We start from the raw sequence: 20,269 nt of genomic DNA on the forward strand, positions 1-20,269 counted from the left end.
CTGGTCTTGCCGGGTCTTCTCACGCACAGCATACTTCCATAGGTCTCGGTCTCTAGTCATTTCCTTGGTGAGACCTAAAGTTCGAAGGTCGTGCTTCACCACCTCATCCCAGGTTTTCCTGGGTCTACCTCTTCCACAGGTCCCCTCAACTGCCAGGGTGTGGCACTTTCGCACACAACTATCTTAAACCATTCTCGTCACATGACCATACCAGTGCAAACGTCTCTCTTGCACACAACAACTGATGCCTCTTAGGTCCAACTTTTCTCTCAAGGTACTTACACTCTGTCGATTATGAACACTGACATTACACATCCATCGGAGCATACTAGCTTCATTTCTTGCGAGCTTACGCAAATCCTCAGCAGTCACAGCCCACGTCTCACTACCATGTAGCATGGCTGATGATGATGATAATGATGAAGCCTGCTAATGCTTTGATCAACTAAGCCATTTTAGTCAGATCAGTGATCTGAGTAAGGATCAAAAACTCATCCATCATAGATAAACAATATCTGGTGTGCAGGGGACACCAAATTGATCCAAGAGTACAATATGAGAATGTACAAGGGAAAACAAAGCAGCTAGGGGATAGAATAAATACAGGAGGAAGATGAAAAGAAAGAGGTACTACTACTACCTTGGAGATGCAGTATCTTCTCTTTGAAGCAGTAGAACTAAAGACATACCTTAGATATAAGGAGCTCATTCTGTCTGGTAGCAGCACCATTTTGTCGGGGGGTCACATAGGAAACTGGATCTCCAGGAATATTAGAAGAATCAGTCAAAATTTGTCCGTTTTGGAGTAACTAGATCAAAGAAAAGTGAGTGGGGGAAAGGAAAAACAAAATATTATATACACATGGAAATGATTATGTATATATGTGTACACACACACAGAGTTTATTTTTCCATTTGTACTCTGTGACAGAGCTGCCTTAGCAGCCTTAAAGGCCCCTGGGCGAACTAATGAACTAGTGCATATTTATAGTACTATAGTACCTATAGTAACTACACTCGCAGAGTGGTTGGCGTTAGGAAGGGCATCCAGCTGTAGAAACGTTGCCAGACAAGACCGGAGCCTGGGGCAGCCTTCTGGCTTCCCAGATCCCCGGTCGAACCGTCCAACCCATGCTAGCATGGAGAACGGACGTTAAACGATGATGATGATGATTTATTGACAGCAAACCAAAGTATAACTAGATCAAAATTAGGCCCCTCATAATTGTGAGGCCTCTGGGAAACTTCCCAGTGTGCCTATACCTTAAGACAGCACTGCTCTGTGACATGCACAACTGTAGGTTTTTACAAAACGGTATGTGAACTATCATGTGAACTAAGGTGGTGAGCTGGCAGAAATGTTAGCACGCCGGGCGAGATGCTTAGCGGTATTTCGTCTGTCGTTACGTTCTGAGTTCAAATTCCGCCGAGGTCGACTTTGCCTTTCACCCTTTCGGTGTCGATTAAATAAGTACCAGTTACACACTGGGGTCAATATAATTGACTTAATCCATTTGTCTGTCCTTGTTTGTCCTCCCTGTGTTTGGCCCCTTGTGGGTAGTAAAGAAATAGGTATTTCATCTGTCTTTACGTTCTGAGTTCAAATTCCGCCGAGGTCGACTTTGCCTTTCACCCTTTCGGGGTCGATTAAATAAGTACCAGTTACACACTGGGGTCAATATAAATGACTTAATCCGTTTGTCTGTCCTTGTTTGTCCTCTCTGTGTTTGGCCCCTTGTGGGTAGTAAAGAAATAGGTATTTTGTTGGCCGTTATGTTCTGAGTTCAAATTCCGCTGAGGTCGCTTTTACCTTTCATCCTTTCGGGGTCGATTAAATAAGTACCAGTTACACACTGGGGCCAATATAATTGACTTAATCCGTTTGTCTGTCCTTGTTTGTCCTCTCTGTGTTTGGCCCCTTGTGGGTAGTAAAGAAATAGGTATTTGAACTATCATATGAGTTCCCCTCACAGTCTCCCTTCAGCTAAATGCAAATACTCATGCAGTTCTAAATACTTGCCATGTTTTGCATAACATAACTTTTAAATCACACCGAATCTTTCTCTCTCTAAAGCACCCAGAACACACTGTAAAGTGGGTGGCATTAGGAAGGGCACCTAGTAGTAGAAACCAAACCAAATCAGACTAGAACCTGGTGCAGTTCTAGTCAACCTATTTCTTTATTACCCACAAGGGACTAAACACAGAGGGGACAAACAAGGACAGACATAGGTATTAAGTCGATTACATCGACCCCAGTGCATAACTGGTACTTAATTTATCGACCCCGAAAGGATGAAAGGCAAAGTCGAGCTCGGCGGAATTTGAACTCACAACGTAACGGCAGATGAAGTACCGCTAAGCATTTCACCCGGCGTGCTAACGTTTCTGCCAGCTCGCCGCCTTGTCAATCTGTCAGCTCTCGTCAACCAGTCTAACCCAAGCCAGCATGGGAAACAAATGGAGGAGGAGGAGGAGGATAGAGAGTTAGATAGACAGATAGACAAATAGCCAGATCGATACACAGACAAACAGACAGACATATAGTGTATATATAAGAAGACCCAAGATAAATTTAATGTTAAAGTACAGACTTTAATGATTTTGCTGTGAAAGTTTGAACAGCTGTGAATGTATCGTTATGCCCGTTAATCTTAATTATTCAGTCAAGTCATCTACATATGCATGCTTTGAGAATTAGTCTGGCCACTAAAGTTAAATTTTAGTCAGTGTCCCATATAACTAGCCATTGACTCTAGACTCTAGCAGTAGGTACTGATGCGTTGATCAGTGGCCAACGAAACTTGAAATATATCAGAATAATCTGACATGTACATACATACACGAATGCATACACATACATGTATAAATACTCATACATGTATAGATATGTATACATACATACATACATATCAATACAAATATGCATACATACATAGAGATACATAGAGGTATATATACAGACACAAATAGAGACATAGATACATGGACACATATATAAATGGATGCATACACAAATACAAGCATACATAGATTAATACACATACAGATACAAACATACACATATAGATACAAACACATAAATACATGCATACATCCTTTTTCCTACAGGCCCCAGCATCCAAAAAGCTGATTACCCAGTTTTCATATTGATAAATGACCAATGTCATATCATTCCCACTGAATGGGATGTCAGTCTGCAACATGGTTCATCATCATCATCATCATCGTTTAGCATCCGCTTTCCATGCTAGCATGGGTTGGCCGGTTCGACCGGGGATCTGGGAAGCCAGAAGGCTGCACCAGGCTCCAGTCTGATCTGGCAGTGTTTCTACAGCTGGATGCCCTTCCTAACGCCAACCACTCCGTGAGTGTAGTGGGTGTTTTTTACGTGCCACTTGCACAGGTGCCAGGCGAGGCTGGCAACGGCCACGATTGGATTGGTGCATTTTACGTGCCGCTGGCACGGAAGCCAGTCTAGGCTGCGCTGGCATCGGCCACGATTCGGATAGTGCTTTTTACGTGCCACCGGCACTGGCATCGGCCACGTTCAGATGGTGCTTTTTACGTGCCACCGGCACAGGGATCACAACTGCAGTTTCCATTGACTTTGATGTTGGTGTAAGCTTAGCAAATTTTTTTTCTGTTGTTTTAGAGAGTAGATATGTCGATTATATTGACCCTAGTGCACAACTGGTATTCAATCCAATGACCCTGAAGGATGAAAGGCAAAGTTAACATCAGCAGAATTTGAACTGAGAACATAAGTATAGCTGAAATACTGCTAAGCATTTTGCCCAGCATGCTAACGATTCTGCCAGCTTGCCACCTTAGTAGTAGAATTAATGATGCTTTCAAATTTTGGCACAAAACCAGCAAGTTCAAGGGAGGGGGTAAGTTGATTATATAGACCCCAATGCTCAACTGTTACTTAATTCATCAACCCGTAAGGGATGAAAAGCAAAGGCAGAACATAAAGATGGATGAAATGCCACTAAACATTTTGCCCCACTTGCACCTTAAAAAAGAATGGAAAGTAAAGTCAACCTCAGTGGAAATTGAACTCAGAACATAAAGAATCAAAAGAAATGCCGTCGAACATTTTGGCAGATGTGCTAATGATTCTGCCACATTGTCACCTTACAAGTTGGTTATACTGACCTCAGTACTTGACTGTTAATTTGTTTTATTGTCCTACAAAGGGATGCAAAAATAAAGTTTCTTCAACATGGTTTGAACTCAGAATGTAAAAAAAGTCAGGAGAAATGCTACTAAGCATTTTGTCCAATGTGCAAATGACTGTCAGCTTGCAGCCTTTACTTGGATATGATAATGATGATGATGGCCGTCCACTTGTGACAGAGGAAGACCATTGCCGACCTTCAGGAACATTGTGTGCTGTAGGACTAACTTATATTTTGCATTTGTGGCTCCATTGGTGGCTAATGAGCCCTGCTATTGACAAGCATACACGACTGCAAACATTGCAGACCAAGCTTTCCCCATTCACTATACGAGCCGTGCGCTTTCGCGCAGCTCGCTTAAGTTCTTCATGCTGGATACGTGCTCTCTCAAAAGTGTCGATCCTCTCCTTAACCTGCTTCCTCCATCTGTGGCGATGACAGGCATTGTTCTCCCAGTCAGTGCCTTGCATATACTTGGATATATACGTATATGTACATAGATACATACATAAACATTGACACATGCATGCACGCATACGTCAACAGATGCATACACCCACACATTAACACACACATCGACACATGCATGGGTGAATAAACACACATATACACATTAACACATGCACATACACACACTGACAGATGCACACATGCATATATATACATAGATATATGAATGGGATAGGGGATGTAATTATTTTCTATACTCATTACTTGTTTCAAGTCATTTGACTGTGGCCATGCCGGAGCACTGCCTTTAGTCGAGCAAATCGACCCCAGGACTTATTCTGTTGGTCTCTTTTGCCAAACTGCTAAGTTACAGAGATGTAAACACACCAGCATCGGTTGTCAAGTGATGTTGGGGGGGGGGGGACAAACACAGACACACAAACCAATACATGCACATATATATATATTTATATATGAGGATAATATCGATATTTAAGTATCCATATTATCTAGTGGCCAGCATGGGAAGAATACCGTACAAAGGTAATAATTTTTAACAATTAAAAATGAGGGTGTCTAAGAGACACCAACATGCCGAAATAGCAGTCGAAACTCTGACTATAAAAACCACGTTAAGGGTTCGTGTCGCACCATGAGATAAGACAGATAGACAAAATATACAAGCAAAAATTATTGAATAATTCAAGATCCAGGATTTCTGGTTTTGCTTTAAATAAGCTTTACCGTCATCGGTTGAATATATCAAGAGTACATAAATACAGATAATACATGCAGAACAAACGATATACTTACATATACGAACGCCCATACATAAATACATATGCACGTATGCACGCGGCCAGTTAAATTACCCGCCGAATCATCCCAAAGTACGACACGGTTAAAATAAACACCGCAGTGAAAATAATAACGAATTATATATATTTATATATGAGGATAATATCGATATTTAAGTATCCATATTATCTAGTGGCCAGCATGGGAAGAATACCGTACAAAGGTAAATATTTTGTCTATCTGTCTTATCTCATGGTGCGACACGAACCCTTAACGTGGTTTTTATAGTCAGAGTTTCGACTGCTATTTCGGCATGTTGGTGTCTCTTAGACACCCTCATTTTTAATTTTATATATATATATATATATATATATATACATATATATACGATCGGCTTCTTTCAGTTTCCATCTACCAAATCCATTCACAAGGCTTTGGTCGGCCTGAGGCTATAGTAGAAGACACTTGCCCAAGGTGCCACGCAGTGGGACTGAAGCCGGAACCATGTGGTTGGTTAGCAAGCTACTTACCACACAGCCACTCCTACGCCTATGTTTATATTAAGATAAATCTTTGTCATATAGTGTTTATGTGCAAAAGGATTTCATGGCAAAGATTCAGCATCAGACACTGGAAATGAGATGTTACTACAATATCTTAGGCCTCCCATACTTAAACCACATCCTGACTGAGCAGGTCTGTGAACCCATCTAGTATCATACTGGACCCAATTGGATTTTCTAATAAAATATGGCTGAGATAAGATGGCTATATAGTAATATCTAATGGCCTTGGAAAACCCATTCTTCAAGAAACTGTAGAGAGAGGAGGAAATAGGAGAGAAACTTAGAAAAAAAGACGGACAATGTCAAGCAATGAACAGGCAAGCAGTGAAGATCTGAAGTCTGACCCCTAACTACAACAAGTTAAAGAAACTCTCTTTCCTCACTTTTACTTGTTTCAGTCATTTGACTGCAGCCATGCTGGAGCACCGCCTTTAGTCGAGCAAATCGACCCCGGGACTTATTCTTTGTAAGCCCAGTACTTATTCTATCGGTCTCTTTTGCCGAACCGCTAAGTAACGGGGACGTAAACACACCAGCATCGGTTGTCAAGCAATGCTAGGGGGACAAACACAGGCACACAAACACACACTTATATATATATATATACATATATACGACAGGCTTCTTTCAGTTTCCGTCTACCAAATCCACTCACAAGGCATTGGTCGGCCCGGGGCTATAGCAGAAGACACTTGCCAAAGATGCCACGCAGTTGGACTGAACCCGGAACCATGTGGTTGGTTAGCAAGCTACTTACCACACAGCCACTCCTGCGCCTATGTACAGTATGTTAAACAACACCCCCCAATGGCTTCATCAGAAGTTGAAAGCCCAAGACAAGACATAGTATTTATTTACAAGTTGAATTAATCTGATTTTTGTGTGTGTGCATGGCTTCTTTCTTTTTCCCGTTTCTTTTTTTAATATTTTTTTTTCTTTTTTTTTAGTATGGCAAGTTATTGATTCTACTATCAATGTATTTCCACTACCTGCACCGTTCTTGTTGTGAACCATATCTTGACCATTTTTTAAAGATGAACTTATTTTAAAATCTTGAATATAGGCACAAGAAGCTTGCTTCCCGACCACATGGTTCCAGGTTCAGTCTAGTGTGGCACCTTGGGCAAGTGTCTTCTACTATAGCCTTGAGCCAACAAAAGCCTTGCGAGTAGATTTGGTAGATGGAAACTGAAAGAAGCCTGTCGTGTATATATATATATATATCACATGATCACGTGACAGACCAGTCCATCAGATGTAGTTACACATCGCTGGTTACAATGTGTTCGCATTGTTTTAGCCTTTGAATGACGCCACTCCGCTGGCTAAGCGAGCAGGCCAACAGAAGAGTGGGAGAAAGAGTGGTGAAAGAGTACAGCAGGGATCACCACTCCCTGCCGGAGTGTCGTGGAGCTTTTAGGTGATTTCACTCAATAAACACTCGCAATGCCTGGTCTGGGAATCGAAACTGCGATCCTACGACCGCGAGTCCACTGCCCTAACCACTGGGGCCATTGCACCTCCACGTATATATATATATATATATTTATTTATGTGATTGCATTTGTGTCTGTATATGTCCACTCCCACCATCGTTTGACAACTGATGTTGGTGTGTCTCCATAACTTAGCAGTTCAGCAGTAGAGACTGATAGAATAAGACAGTGGACTTGGTGCAGTTCCCCGACTTGCCAGTTCCTGTTAAACCGTCCAACCCATGCCAGCATGGAAAACACATGTTAAATGATGACAACAATGACGATGACCCTGAAAGGATGAAAGGCAAAGCTGACTTCAGCAGGATTTGAACTGAGAATGTAAACGGCCAGAAAAAATAGGGGCTTTCTCCGTCCGGGCTGCGGTTCCGTGGAATAAGCTGCCGGACGAGATAGTGAAGATGCCGACGACCGCTCGGTTCAAAGTCTCTCTTGACCAGAAATGGCCTGAACTCTTTGCATGAACACCCTCCCTGTACATAACTCCATGCCCCCCTACATGGCCTTGTTTTTTGCTTTTTGAGCCAAAGAATTAACTTAACTTAACATTTTCCGACACTAGTAACTCTGTCAATTAATTAATGCTCAAAACACAATTAACAGGTAATTATGTAGTTTTTAGAAAATCTAGGTGAAGAATGAATGTGAGAGAGAGAGAGAGAGAGAGAGAGAGAGAGAGAGAAAGAGAGAGAGAGAGAGAGAGAGAGAGAGAGAGAGAGAGAGAGAGAGAGAGAGAGAGAGAGAGAGAGAGAGAGAGAGAGAGAGAGACTCACCTCAAAACTACTTCTTTCCTTCTGCAGTTTATTTTTCTGTTCTCGAATAAATTGGTCAATATCAGTTTCTGTCATAGCGGCAACCATTTTTAAGTTACATGGCTGGAAGTACCAAAATAAGACAATATCTAAGGCTTAAATACAAAATCAAATATGAAGAATGGTGAATTAAAAATACTCTGCATGATTTTGTGGTAAATCTTGTGTGTCAATGGCTCAACAGAACATTGCTGAATGCTTCTGTAAGGATATAATGTATTTGGGGTTGGCATGTTGGGTAACTATCTTCTATTATAGCTCTGGGTCAACTAAAACCTTGTGGGCGGATTTGGTAGATGGAAACTAAAAGAAGCCTGTTATGTATACACATATATAGATTCATGCATACACACACATTCATATACAAATGCACATACATATACATACACATGTGCACACACACACACACATATATATACATACATACATACGTGTATACACATATATACACACACGTGCATATGCATACACATACACACACACATGATATATATATATATATATATATGTGTGTGTGGAGGCGCAATGGCCTAGTGGTTAGGGCAGCGAACTCGCGGTCGAAGGATCGCGGTTTCGATTCCCAAACCGGGCATTATGTATGTTTATTGAGCAAAAACACCTTAAAGCTCCACGAGGCTCCGGCAGGGGGTGGTGATCCCTGCTGTACTCTTTCTCTCACTCTTTCTTCTGTTGGCCTGCTCGCTTAGCCAGCGGGGTGGCTTCATTCGAAGGCTAAAACAATGCGAACGCATTGTGACCATCGATGTGTAGCAACATCTGATGGTCTGGTCGGTCACGTGATATATATATATATATATATATATACCGGAGTAAACACATAAATGTGAAACAAGGTGGAAAAAAGAGTACTCAAATACCAGGGGTAGAGTAATATGCTTTATTTAAAAGCAGCAGTAATTCAATAAAACCTGTTACTCTGAGTTTTACGTTTCTGTTTGTCGGACAGCTTTTTTTTTTTTTTAACAAAAACTGTCCGACGAACGGGAACGTGAGACTGAGAGTAACAGGTTTTGTTGAATTTCTGCTGATTTTAAATAAAGTATATATATATATAATTTGAACAGTCACTTTTCCATAATTGTATGGGTTGGATGAAGTTTATTGAGGCTGATATTCAAGCTAAATGCCCTTCCTGTCACCAATATGTGTGTGTGTGTGTGTGTGTGTGTGTGTGTGTGTGCATAAGGCATTGAGCTGGCAGAATTGATAGCATGCCAGGCAAAATATTTAGCAGCATTTTGTCCATCCTTACATTCTGAGTTCAAATTCCACCAAGGTTGATTTTTGCCTTTCGTCGTTTTGGGATCAATAAAATAAATGCCAGTTGACCACTGGCGTTGATGTAATTGACTTACTCCCTTACCCAAAACTGCAGGCCTTGTGCTAAAATTTGAAACCAAAGTGTGTGTGTGTGTGTGTTTGTAAGAGTAAGCTTGTATTTCCTTCATCTTCACATGTATTTCACTAGTTGTACAATGACTTACTGACGCTGGCATTTGTTTCCAGATGTCTATGTAAAACATGTCTAGGTTTGTCGTTCGATAGACTGAGAGACGGGTTCAAATTCCGCCGAGGTCGACTTTGCCTTTCATCCTTTCGGGGTCGATAAATTAAGTACCTATTTCTTTATTACCCACAAGGGGCTAAACAAAGACAGACATAGGTATTAAGTCGATTACATCGACCCCAGTGCGGAACTGGTACTTAATTTATCGACCCCGAAAGGATCAAAGGCAAAGTCAACCTCGGTGGAATTTGAACTCACAACGTAACGACAGACGAAATAACGCTAAGCATTTCATCCGGCATGCTAACGTTTCTGCCAGCTCGCCGCCTTCATAAATTAAGTACCAGTTATGCACTGGGGTCGATGTAATCGACTTAATCCGTTTGTCTGTCCTTGTTTGTCATCTCTGTGTTTAGCCCCTTGTGGGTAGTAAAGAAATATATTACTTCACTCAGAAACAATTGTGGGGGTGGGGGTCGCAACATGAAGGACGTCTGACTTCTCCCCGATACACTTTCATGTGATCCTTGTCAGCATGGAAAGGATGTCAAAATGATGTCAATAGGTTTGGCACAGGTCAACCTCAGTCAAATTAATGACCAAAGGAGTTCTTGTCATGATTACCTCGTGTTTTTTCTAAACAGGAGTTTAGGGCAGGAGTGGCTGTGTGGTAAGTAGCTTGCTTACCAACCGCATGGTTCCGGGTTCAGTCCCACTGCGTGGCATCTTGGGCAAGTGTCTTCTGCTATAACACCGGGCCGACCAATGCCTTGTGAGTGGATTTGGTAGACGGAAACTGAAAGAAGCCTGTCGTATATATGTATATATATAAGTGTGTTTATGTGTTTGTGTGTCTATGTTTGATCCCCTAGCATTACTTGACAACCGATGCTGGTGTGTTTACGTCCCCGTCACTTAGCGGTTTGGCAAAAGCGACAGATAGAATAAGTACTGGGCTTACAAAGAATAAGTCCCGGGGTCGATTTGCTCGACTAAAGGCGGTGCTCCAGCATGGCCGCAGTCAAATGACTGAAACAAGTAAAACAGTAAACATTTTATATCTAGGAGCACATTACACAATGTATCCTTCTTTTTATTTTTTTTTTAAGATAAAAGAGTATAATTTGGTTGTAACTTCTGGCAGGGTGAGTGAGCATGTAGAGCAGGAGTTCCCACCCTGGGGTGTCTACGTCTCGTGAAGGTGCAAAGCGGTATTTTCAGGAGTTGTGAGAAAGAGATGTGACAAATATGCATTATAATAATTTCAAATTTTGGCACGAGGCCAGAAATTCTGGAGAGTGGGTATAAGTTGATTACATCGACCCCCAGTAATTAACTGTTTACTAATCTTTTTGACCCCAAGGAGATGAAAGGCAAAGTCGACCTTGGCGGAATTTGAACTCAGAACTAAAAAGTGGATGAAATGCCGCTAAGTATTTTGCTCAGCAAGCTAACGATTCTGCCGGCTTGCCACCTTGCAAATATGTAACAGCCAATTCCTGTGATGTAAACAAAGGAGACAGTAAAAGATAGAGATTCAAGTGAAGGATACACCATACACCACAATATGCAGATGAAGTACAGTGAACTATAACACATTGTGGTATCAATTTACTGTTAAATACAATAGGCGCAGGAGTGGCTGTGTGGTAAGTAGCTTGCTAACCAACCACATGGTTCCGGGTTCAGTCCCACTGCGTGGCACCTTGGGCAAGTGTCTTCTGCTATAGCACCGGGCCGACCAATGCCTTGTGAGTGGATTTGGTAGACGGAAACTGAAAGAAACCTGTCGTATATATATATATATATATATATATGCGTGTGTGTGTTTGTGTGTCTGTGTTTGTCCCCCTAGCATTGCTTGACAACTGATGCTGGTGTGTTTATGTCCCCGTTACTTAGCGGTTCGGCAAAAGAGACCGATAGAATAAGTACTGGGCTTACAAAAAATAAGTCCTGGGGTCGATTTGCTCGACTAAAGGCGATGCTCCAGCATGGCCGCAGTCAAATGACTGAAACAAGTAAAGAGTAAAGAGAGCTAACTCTAGTACCTACATAGTTATTCATAGACAGTACATCGAACGATACCACACTGTGGTATCTACTTACAGCTCAGTGGACTGAACTTTTGAAGTCGACAGTTAAGTGTTATAGGATCTTTTCGGTTTGACCGGCAGTTTTTTTAAAATAATTTCCTCGTAACTAAACACTTTTAAACTTCGTATACTGGTAGAATGTGTTTATAAAACATCTTTTTCTTTTGGCTTTATTGAGAAAATTCTATAGTTTGTAAGATATTTGTTGTTTTTTTTCTGCAATTTCAACCTATCAATGACGTTTATTGAGGTGAAAACATTCTGTGCCGTATGAATATGTCACTCGTTTAAGAAACAGATTGGGTTTATTTACATTTCTGAAGAAAAAAAAAGATACCCTTCCCCCAACCCTAAAACAGATTGACATGCAATAGATCGATACTAGGGTCATAATTATGGGTGACAATTTCATATGACACCGCTAGAAAAAACTGCCGTTCAAACCGAAAAGATCCGTGTTATATGTTGAACTATCACCACACTATGTTACCTACTATAACACTTAACAAAACCGGACCATCAAGAGTTAAATACATTCCCTAGACACAGAATGTGCTGGTAGATATTCCCTAGACACAGATATCAGCTGGTTGTCCAGTAACCGAACCTATTTACAAGACCAGTTACTACTGCTGTACGATTTAGAACAATTACCTTGTGTGATATATTATGCTAATATTCTAGAAGAGCTTGTATGCTACAACAACCCGAATTTGTGATACTTATTAGGCGTAGGGAATGCCTACATACAAGTGCAAGAACATTATACATAAACATCTTTTTAGTACATCCTATACAGACACAAACATATATATATATATTTATACAAATTGAGATAGGGGGTTGTGAATGCAACCCTCCATGGGATAACATATATCCAATATACTGCTAGTGAAGTACCCAACAAAGTTAATACATAAATGTTAAGGATTGCGATGCAATCAATTCATTTACTGTATTATATGGGCGAAGGTAAAATGATTTACCACAAATTACTAATACAAGATAAGTAAATGGAGAAATACATCTAAATCAAATATCAATTACCAGATAATACTCAATCACATACTTTATTAAACCACCACATAAGAGACTGTAGGGTTAAACATAAAAAAAGCAGAACAAATCAGTGTACATAAAGGAATGTACATAAAAAAGTGTACATAAAAGAGTGATGTTGTATAATAAGTAGAATATATATAAAAAAGAGAATATACATAAAGTATAGATTACATATATATATATATACATATTACGGAGATGTACTTGCATATATATACATATATATATTACGGAGATGTACTTGCATATATATACATATATATTACGGAGATGTACTTGCATATATATACATATATATATTACGGAGATGTACTTGCATATATATATATACATATATATATTACGGAGATGTACTTGCATATATATACATATATATATTACGGAGATGTACTTGCATATATATACATATATATATTACGGAGATGTACTTGCATATATATACATATATATATTACGGAGATGTACTTGCATATATATACATATATATATTACGGAGATGTACTTGCATATATATACATATATATATTACGGAGATGTACTTGCATATATACATATATATATTACGGAGATGTACTTGCATATATATACAATATATATTACGGAGATGTACTTGCATATATATACATATATATATTACGGAGATGTACTTGCATATATATACATATATATATTACGGAGATGTACTTGCATATATATACATATATATATTACGGAGATGTACTTGCATATATATACATATATATATTACGGAGATGTACTTGCATATATATACATATATATATTACGGAGATGTACTTGCATATATATACATATATATATTACGGAGATGTACTTGCATATATAACATATATATATTACGGAGATGTACTTGCATATATATACATATATATATTACGGAGATGTACTTGCATATATATACATATATATATTACGGAGATGTACTTGCATATATATACATATATATATTACGGAGATGTACTTGCATATATATACATATATATTACGGAAATGTACTTGCATATATATACATATATATATTACGGAGATGTACTTGCATATATATACATATATATATTACGGAGATGTACTTGCATATATATACATATATATATTACGGAGATGTACTTGCATATATATATATATATATATATATATACACATATATATATATATATATATAATATACATATATATATACATATATATATATACATATATATATCGACCGGTACATAGCTTATAGCCGAATCTTGTTTGCCTTGATTCTGTTTTCTTTCGGCGTTGAATTTTAGGTATTTGGGAGCACCAATTAATTGCCTGCATCTGCATCTAATTCATATAGCTTTTTGACGTATCTTTACCATTTACATTGCACGACAATTAACCAGTATTTAGAATGTCATGTGTATTCCTGTATATCCAAAGAGAAACTGTGGCGGGGGACTTATATTAGTCCGAGTTTCGTTTGGTTGGACTCTACAGTTGAATAGGTCACAGAGTACATATGAAAAAAAAAAAACAAACAAACACAATAGACCTATTTTTATACTCACACAAATGTGTGCGTAAATATACAAACACACAAACATTATGCAATATACACACAAAACGTGTACATATGTAAATACCTATTACGATATATACAATATCCTTTCACTCTATGTGGTTAGCTCTTTTGTGAACTCAAATCGAAAGATCGCCTCATAATACATCGAAGACTACATCATAATGTATCGAGGACTACATCATTTCAAGTGTTCCTACTCCCAAGACGGTATGGTTGCGGGACATTTGACTGCTATTTCTAGCTGCCCGAGCTACTACTTAAAGGTTTCCTAGTCACGTTCATTTTAAATAAACAAACTCTCCGACTGGAGTTGGAACTCGTGTCTATGACATTCCCAGTGATCGAGTTATTGACTACCAAACAGATTTTTACTAAAGTTTGAGAATACAGTGTTTAAATGTCCTGCAGCCCAGAGACAAATAGGGAAATACTCTCAACCTGATAAGAACCCGCAACAGGGCATATAGAGAGAACCAGGTACATAATATTACACACCGCCTTTCATGGACTCCACCGGAGATTAAAGCATATATACAGAAATAACATGTATACACTCTCGCACACAGTTGTAAAAGTTAGAGTACAGCTGAAATTAATTTAAAGTCCTTAAATTAAAACAATTCATTAAAAAGCAGGGCGAAGAAACAGCATATGTAAATTAAGCGGAAAATTTTCAAGAGATAGAGAATAAAAGCGGGGGGTGGGAAGAAATAGCGGTAATTTAACAAAAGAAAACTTAAACAAGAAAGTGTTTGATTAATTAAAAAACAAGTGTCAGAATCTAATTACTGCCTCTTGCTATATATATATATATATATGCCTCATAAAACAAAGTTATTCAAATCAATATGTAGAAGTGACAATAATAATAATAATATTACTAATATTAATAGTCATGAATGAAAATAAGTTCAAGTAAAAGAAATAGTTTCTATTTACGTTCTAAACGGTGTTAGTAGTATTCACGCTGTTGTTTTGTTTGGTTGTTAAGGGCATGTTGTGGTAGTAATGCATTGCTAGTAAACACAGTAGTACCGCATTTAATCACGTTATTTATCTCCTCCCACACCTTGTTATATACGGGCTGTCGGAAATACCCGAAGATGATTGGTTGATATTTTGGCAATAACGTTTTTCAAATTCTAGCAAGTTTTTATATCTATAGGTCGAGAGGTGTGTATCCTAGGATCTTTTGAAAAGATCCGTATCCTACACTTTTCAAGAAGGATTATTCAAAGGAAAACAAAATCAATAATCAAATTAAAAAAATTGGTGAATCTGCTTGTCAGCGCTATGAAAGCTACATACATCTCGTTAGTTCTTATTGATATTTAGGGAAACCTTAGAGTTTTAACACAGAAAGTGATAAAAAGTTATGAGGTAAGAACGACCGTGATGTGACGAGGACGGAGAGCACTAGACAGTAATATAAAAAAAAAAAAAATGATTCGATGGTCACGGTGGGAACACTTTATAAAAAGACTAGCATTTAGAAATGAAGTATACGCCCGATGCCTCAAGCATTCAACGTTATGAAATAGCAGCTACCTCATCAACGGAAAATTAAAAATAAAGTGTGTGAAGGAACTTATGTCATCGGCATAGACCGAATCCATCGTCCCGTTTGAGTTTACCATCTGGGTTTTTAGAGGTGTGTATACATTTTAGTAAGCATTCAAGCCAAGTTTGCGTTTCCTCTCATGAATTTCGGAGGTACTGCCTTCTCATGGACACTGGCTTTTCTCCTGACTAAAAGTTAAAAGTTGAATAAGTTATTAAATAGATAAAAATAAAATAATCGTAACCCAACAATAAACTTAAGTCCCAACCCTAACTCTAAACTCAATCCTCGAGATTTTGGTTTCTCGTAACTTTTGTAATATGGGGATGGGGGAGCATCAACAAATGGCATACCTACCCAAGTGAACCCCACCCGATTATTTTCATCCTTCCAGGGTCGATAAAGAAAGTACCAGTTATGCACTGAGATCGATTTAATCGACTCAATCGCTTTGTCTGTCCTTGTTTGTCCCCTCTATGTTTAGCCCCTTGTGAGCAATAAAGAAATATATATTTCTTCATAACTTTCAGGAAATGGATATTTTCCGATGAAATCTTCTACAAATATCATTCAGGTGGTGTAAATACCAATTATATTGGAATTCAATGCGAATACCTTTTCAGTATAGGAGAAGTGGGGTTTCGGATAATTCATACGAGCCGATTTTGTTACCTCATAACTTTCAGAAAAATATGTATCTTTTACTCAAATTGTCTACAAATACACTTCAGCTGGTGTAAATTACGATTATATGGGAAGATATTGTAAGAATTGTTGAGTGCGCACACGTACATCACATATGTCTACAAAATGAAACTTGAAACTTTGGAAAATATATTATGTATATTTGTATGAATATACAGGAGTGGCTGTGTGGTAAGTAGCTTGTTTACCAACCACATGGTTCCGGGTTCAGTCCCACTGCGTGGCACCTTGGGCTAATGTCTTCTACTATAGCCTCGGGCCGACCAAAGCCTTGTGAGTGGATTTGGTAGACGGAAACTGAAAGAAGCCCGTCGTATATATATATATATATATATAACGGGAAGCTTTATGAAAATAAACAAAAGACGAAGGCAGGTGGAAAACAAACGAACAATTGTATTAGTATGGCGCTCAGGAAATATAAATAAAACAAGTCTTTAACGTTTCGAGCCTACGCTCTTCAACAGAAAGATATATATATATATATATGTATATATATATGTGTGTGTGTGTGTGTGTGTGTGTGTGTGTGTGTGTGTGTGTTGTATATCTGTGTTTGTCGCCCCAATATCGCTTGACAGCCGATGCTGGTGTGTTTATGTTCGACAAAGAGACTGATGAATAAGTACTGGGCTTACAAAGAATAAGTCCCAGGGTCGAGTTGCTCGATTAAAGGCGGTGCTCCAGCATGGCCGCAGTCAAATGACTGAAACAAGTAAAAGAGTAAAAGAGAGAGTATGAATGTTTGTGTGCCTACTTTTTTATTTTTTTTTTTTTATTTTGTTACAATAAATTCCGATATAATCGTTACCTACAGCACAGATCAAGGGTGCAAACATTTGTAAGTATGACCAATAAACTTATTTTCCATTTTAAAAAAATGTTCTGTTGCGTTGCAAAAGCCCGCAACACTGGGATATCGGATAATTAGAACTCTCCGTTTCTAACCCCAGTGTTAAATGAACACTTTCAAATTTACTGAATTTAAGTGAAAAAATTTTTCGTAACGTTGACCAATGCTACAAATTTATTCGGGTTTTATACATTTTTATTTTCAATTTAATTTCATACTTATTATTTGCTTATTTTGACTCTATCGTTTGTTAGTGTTTTAGACACAACTGTCTGAAATGCCGTGAGACATCGATATACTCGCAACAATATATATTATATATTGTGATGAAAGTGAATAAAATAAAAAACGTACAAAAAGCGAAATAAATTTCATATTGTGCCAAAGGAGACGTATAACGGTGTGTATATATTTAGTTTGCTGTTGTACCTACAATATACCGCCACGCAATTGTTAATTAAAAATATATATATATATATATATATATATATACACACAAATGAAGACTTGAAAAAAGTAACATGCGTGATAAAATGCTTTAGAATATTTTTATTTTGCCTTCTCTAAATCTAATTACTTTTTACTGAATTTATTTTAATTAATTTCGATTATAAGCGCACCAAGTAAATAATAGCTCAACTTGATGGTTGCCAAAGGTAACGACAGTGTATACAATGACCAGTACTCTCTCTCTCTCTCTCTCCGCAACTTTCTCTCTTTCTCCTCCTCCCACCACCACAGACACACATAAACACTAACTCTCTCTCTCTCTCTCTCTCTCTCTCTCTCTCTCTCACTCTCTGCGTTTTCCCCCTTCCTCGCGTTGTTGAAATTGTTTTGTTTATTTATTCTTATTAATCGGAGACAATTTTAGATATCTTATTAAATTAATCATGCTCCATTTTCTCATTTACTTTGTTAATTATTTCCTTTCCAACTCGTTTTCTCGTGATGAAATCTATTCCATACAAAGAGCACTAGTATGGGAGTGAGTTTTTAGAGTGTACATGTGGTTTAGTGGCAAGGGCCCAGAAACAGGGAGTGCAAAAGTAAAGATCCCCACCCCACTCCATTTTCTCTCAAATTGTTTTTTCTTTTTCAAAATTTTTGTGGGCCAAAAATCCACGTTTTCGGATACGGAGATTCCGGAAAATTGTCAAAAATCAGAATTTTGAAATTTTTTTTGCCACCCCCTTACTCCCTACCCCCAAATTCTTCATTTTTTCACTTTTCCCGTAAACCTAACCCTAAAGCCCCAACACTAACCCTAACCCTAAAACTAACCCTAACCCTAAAACCCTAACCCTAATTTTTTTCAGAATCATAATCTCCGTATTTTTCCGCATATTTTGACCAAAAAAAAAAAAATGTGAAAAAAAAAAAAGATTTTACAAAAATTTTTTGAAATTTTTTTCCAGAATCATAATTTTCGTATTTTACCGCATATTTTGAAAAAAAAAAAAAAATTGTGAAAGAAGTTGAAAATGTAGAATTGGTGATGGGGTAATTTAAAGATGCCGATTTTTGCCAATTTTTTTGCAGATTCATATTCTCCGTAGCTGAAAATAGGGGTTAGTATAGAGAAGAAACACATTTTTTCAGAAAAGGTGTGTTTTTGGTGGGGTACAAAAAGAAGTCTTGGTGTGCAATATTAAATTTTTCCCAGGTCTAGAAAATAGTACTTAAAAATTGAGTTGTAAAAATTTGCTTGAAGTTAGGTTTCTTCACAAAATAAGAACAAAGAACTAAAATAAATTTTTAAAAAAAGAGCCGCCAAATTCCTAGAAAAATACATTACTGGACTAAAGCATCTTCAACCTTAAAATTGATATTAATAATAGCACAATTGATGAACTCCATAATCAAGAGCTATCCATTATGCTATCCACTTCCTCATTTCCCCGGAATACCACAAGTGACCCATCATGTTCTATTGCTACTGACCTTACCACAACTAAACAGTAACAACAACAAGATCAGCATTGAAAGTCACTCTTCAATACTAGAAAAATTGGATTTTTTCAGTTTGAACGGCAGTTTTTTCTAGCGGTATCATATGAAATTGTCACCCATAATTATGACCCTAGTATCAATCTATTGCATTCAATCTGTTTTAGGGTTAGAGGTGGGGGAAGGGTATCTTTTTTTCTTCAGAATTGTAAATAAATCCAATCTGTTTCTTAAACGAGGGACATATTCATACGGCACAGAATGTTTTCACCTCCAATAGACGTCATTGATTGGTTGAAATTGCACAAATTGAAGAAAAAAACAACAAATATCTTATAAACTATAGAATTTTCTCAATAAAGCAAAGAGAAAAAGATGTTTTATAAACAAATTCTACCAGTATACGAAGTTTAAAAGTGTTTAGTTACGTGGAAATTATTTTTAAAAACTGCCGGTCAAACCGAAAAGATCCAAAATTCTTTTTTCAGCGATAATGAATCTAGCAAAAGAAAAAAAAAAAAAAAAACTTCTGGCTCTCACACAGCACCAACCACTGCTATTACTCTTGTGCATAACCACACCATTCCTGTCATTAACCCATAAATTCAGCTCAATAATAATACCGAATGGAGAAGGTCTTT

At 38.0% G+C, this 20,269-nt stretch overlaps 1 protein-coding gene across 4 annotated transcripts in view; it reads right to left on the reverse strand.

The window, feature by feature from the left end:
- Positions 1–15,628, reverse strand: part of LOC115216579 (centrosome and spindle pole-associated protein 1-like) — a 138,754-nt gene extending 123,126 nt beyond the window's left edge. For 3 of the 4 annotated variants that reach the window (XM_036506335.1, XM_036506334.1, XM_036506337.1), the window contains exons 1-3: positions 15,499–15,628; positions 8,268–8,369; positions 690–809 (exon numbers count right to left, since the gene is read on the reverse strand). In XM_036506335.1, coding sequence (XP_036362228.1) covers positions 690–809; positions 8,268–8,354 — 207 coding nt within the window. In that variant the 5' untranslated portion in view covers positions 8,355–8,369; positions 15,499–15,628. The remainder of the gene's footprint in view (positions 1–689; positions 810–8,267; positions 8,370–15,498) is intronic. The other variant, XM_036506336.1, reaches the window with a different exon arrangement.
- Between the last annotated feature and the right edge of the window lie 4,641 nt (positions 15,629–20,269).

This window comes from Octopus sinensis, linkage group LG10, assembly GCF_006345805.1.
Source record: "Octopus sinensis linkage group LG10, ASM634580v1, whole genome shotgun sequence".
Taxonomy (NCBI): domain Eukaryota; kingdom Metazoa; phylum Mollusca; class Cephalopoda; order Octopoda; family Octopodidae; genus Octopus; species Octopus sinensis.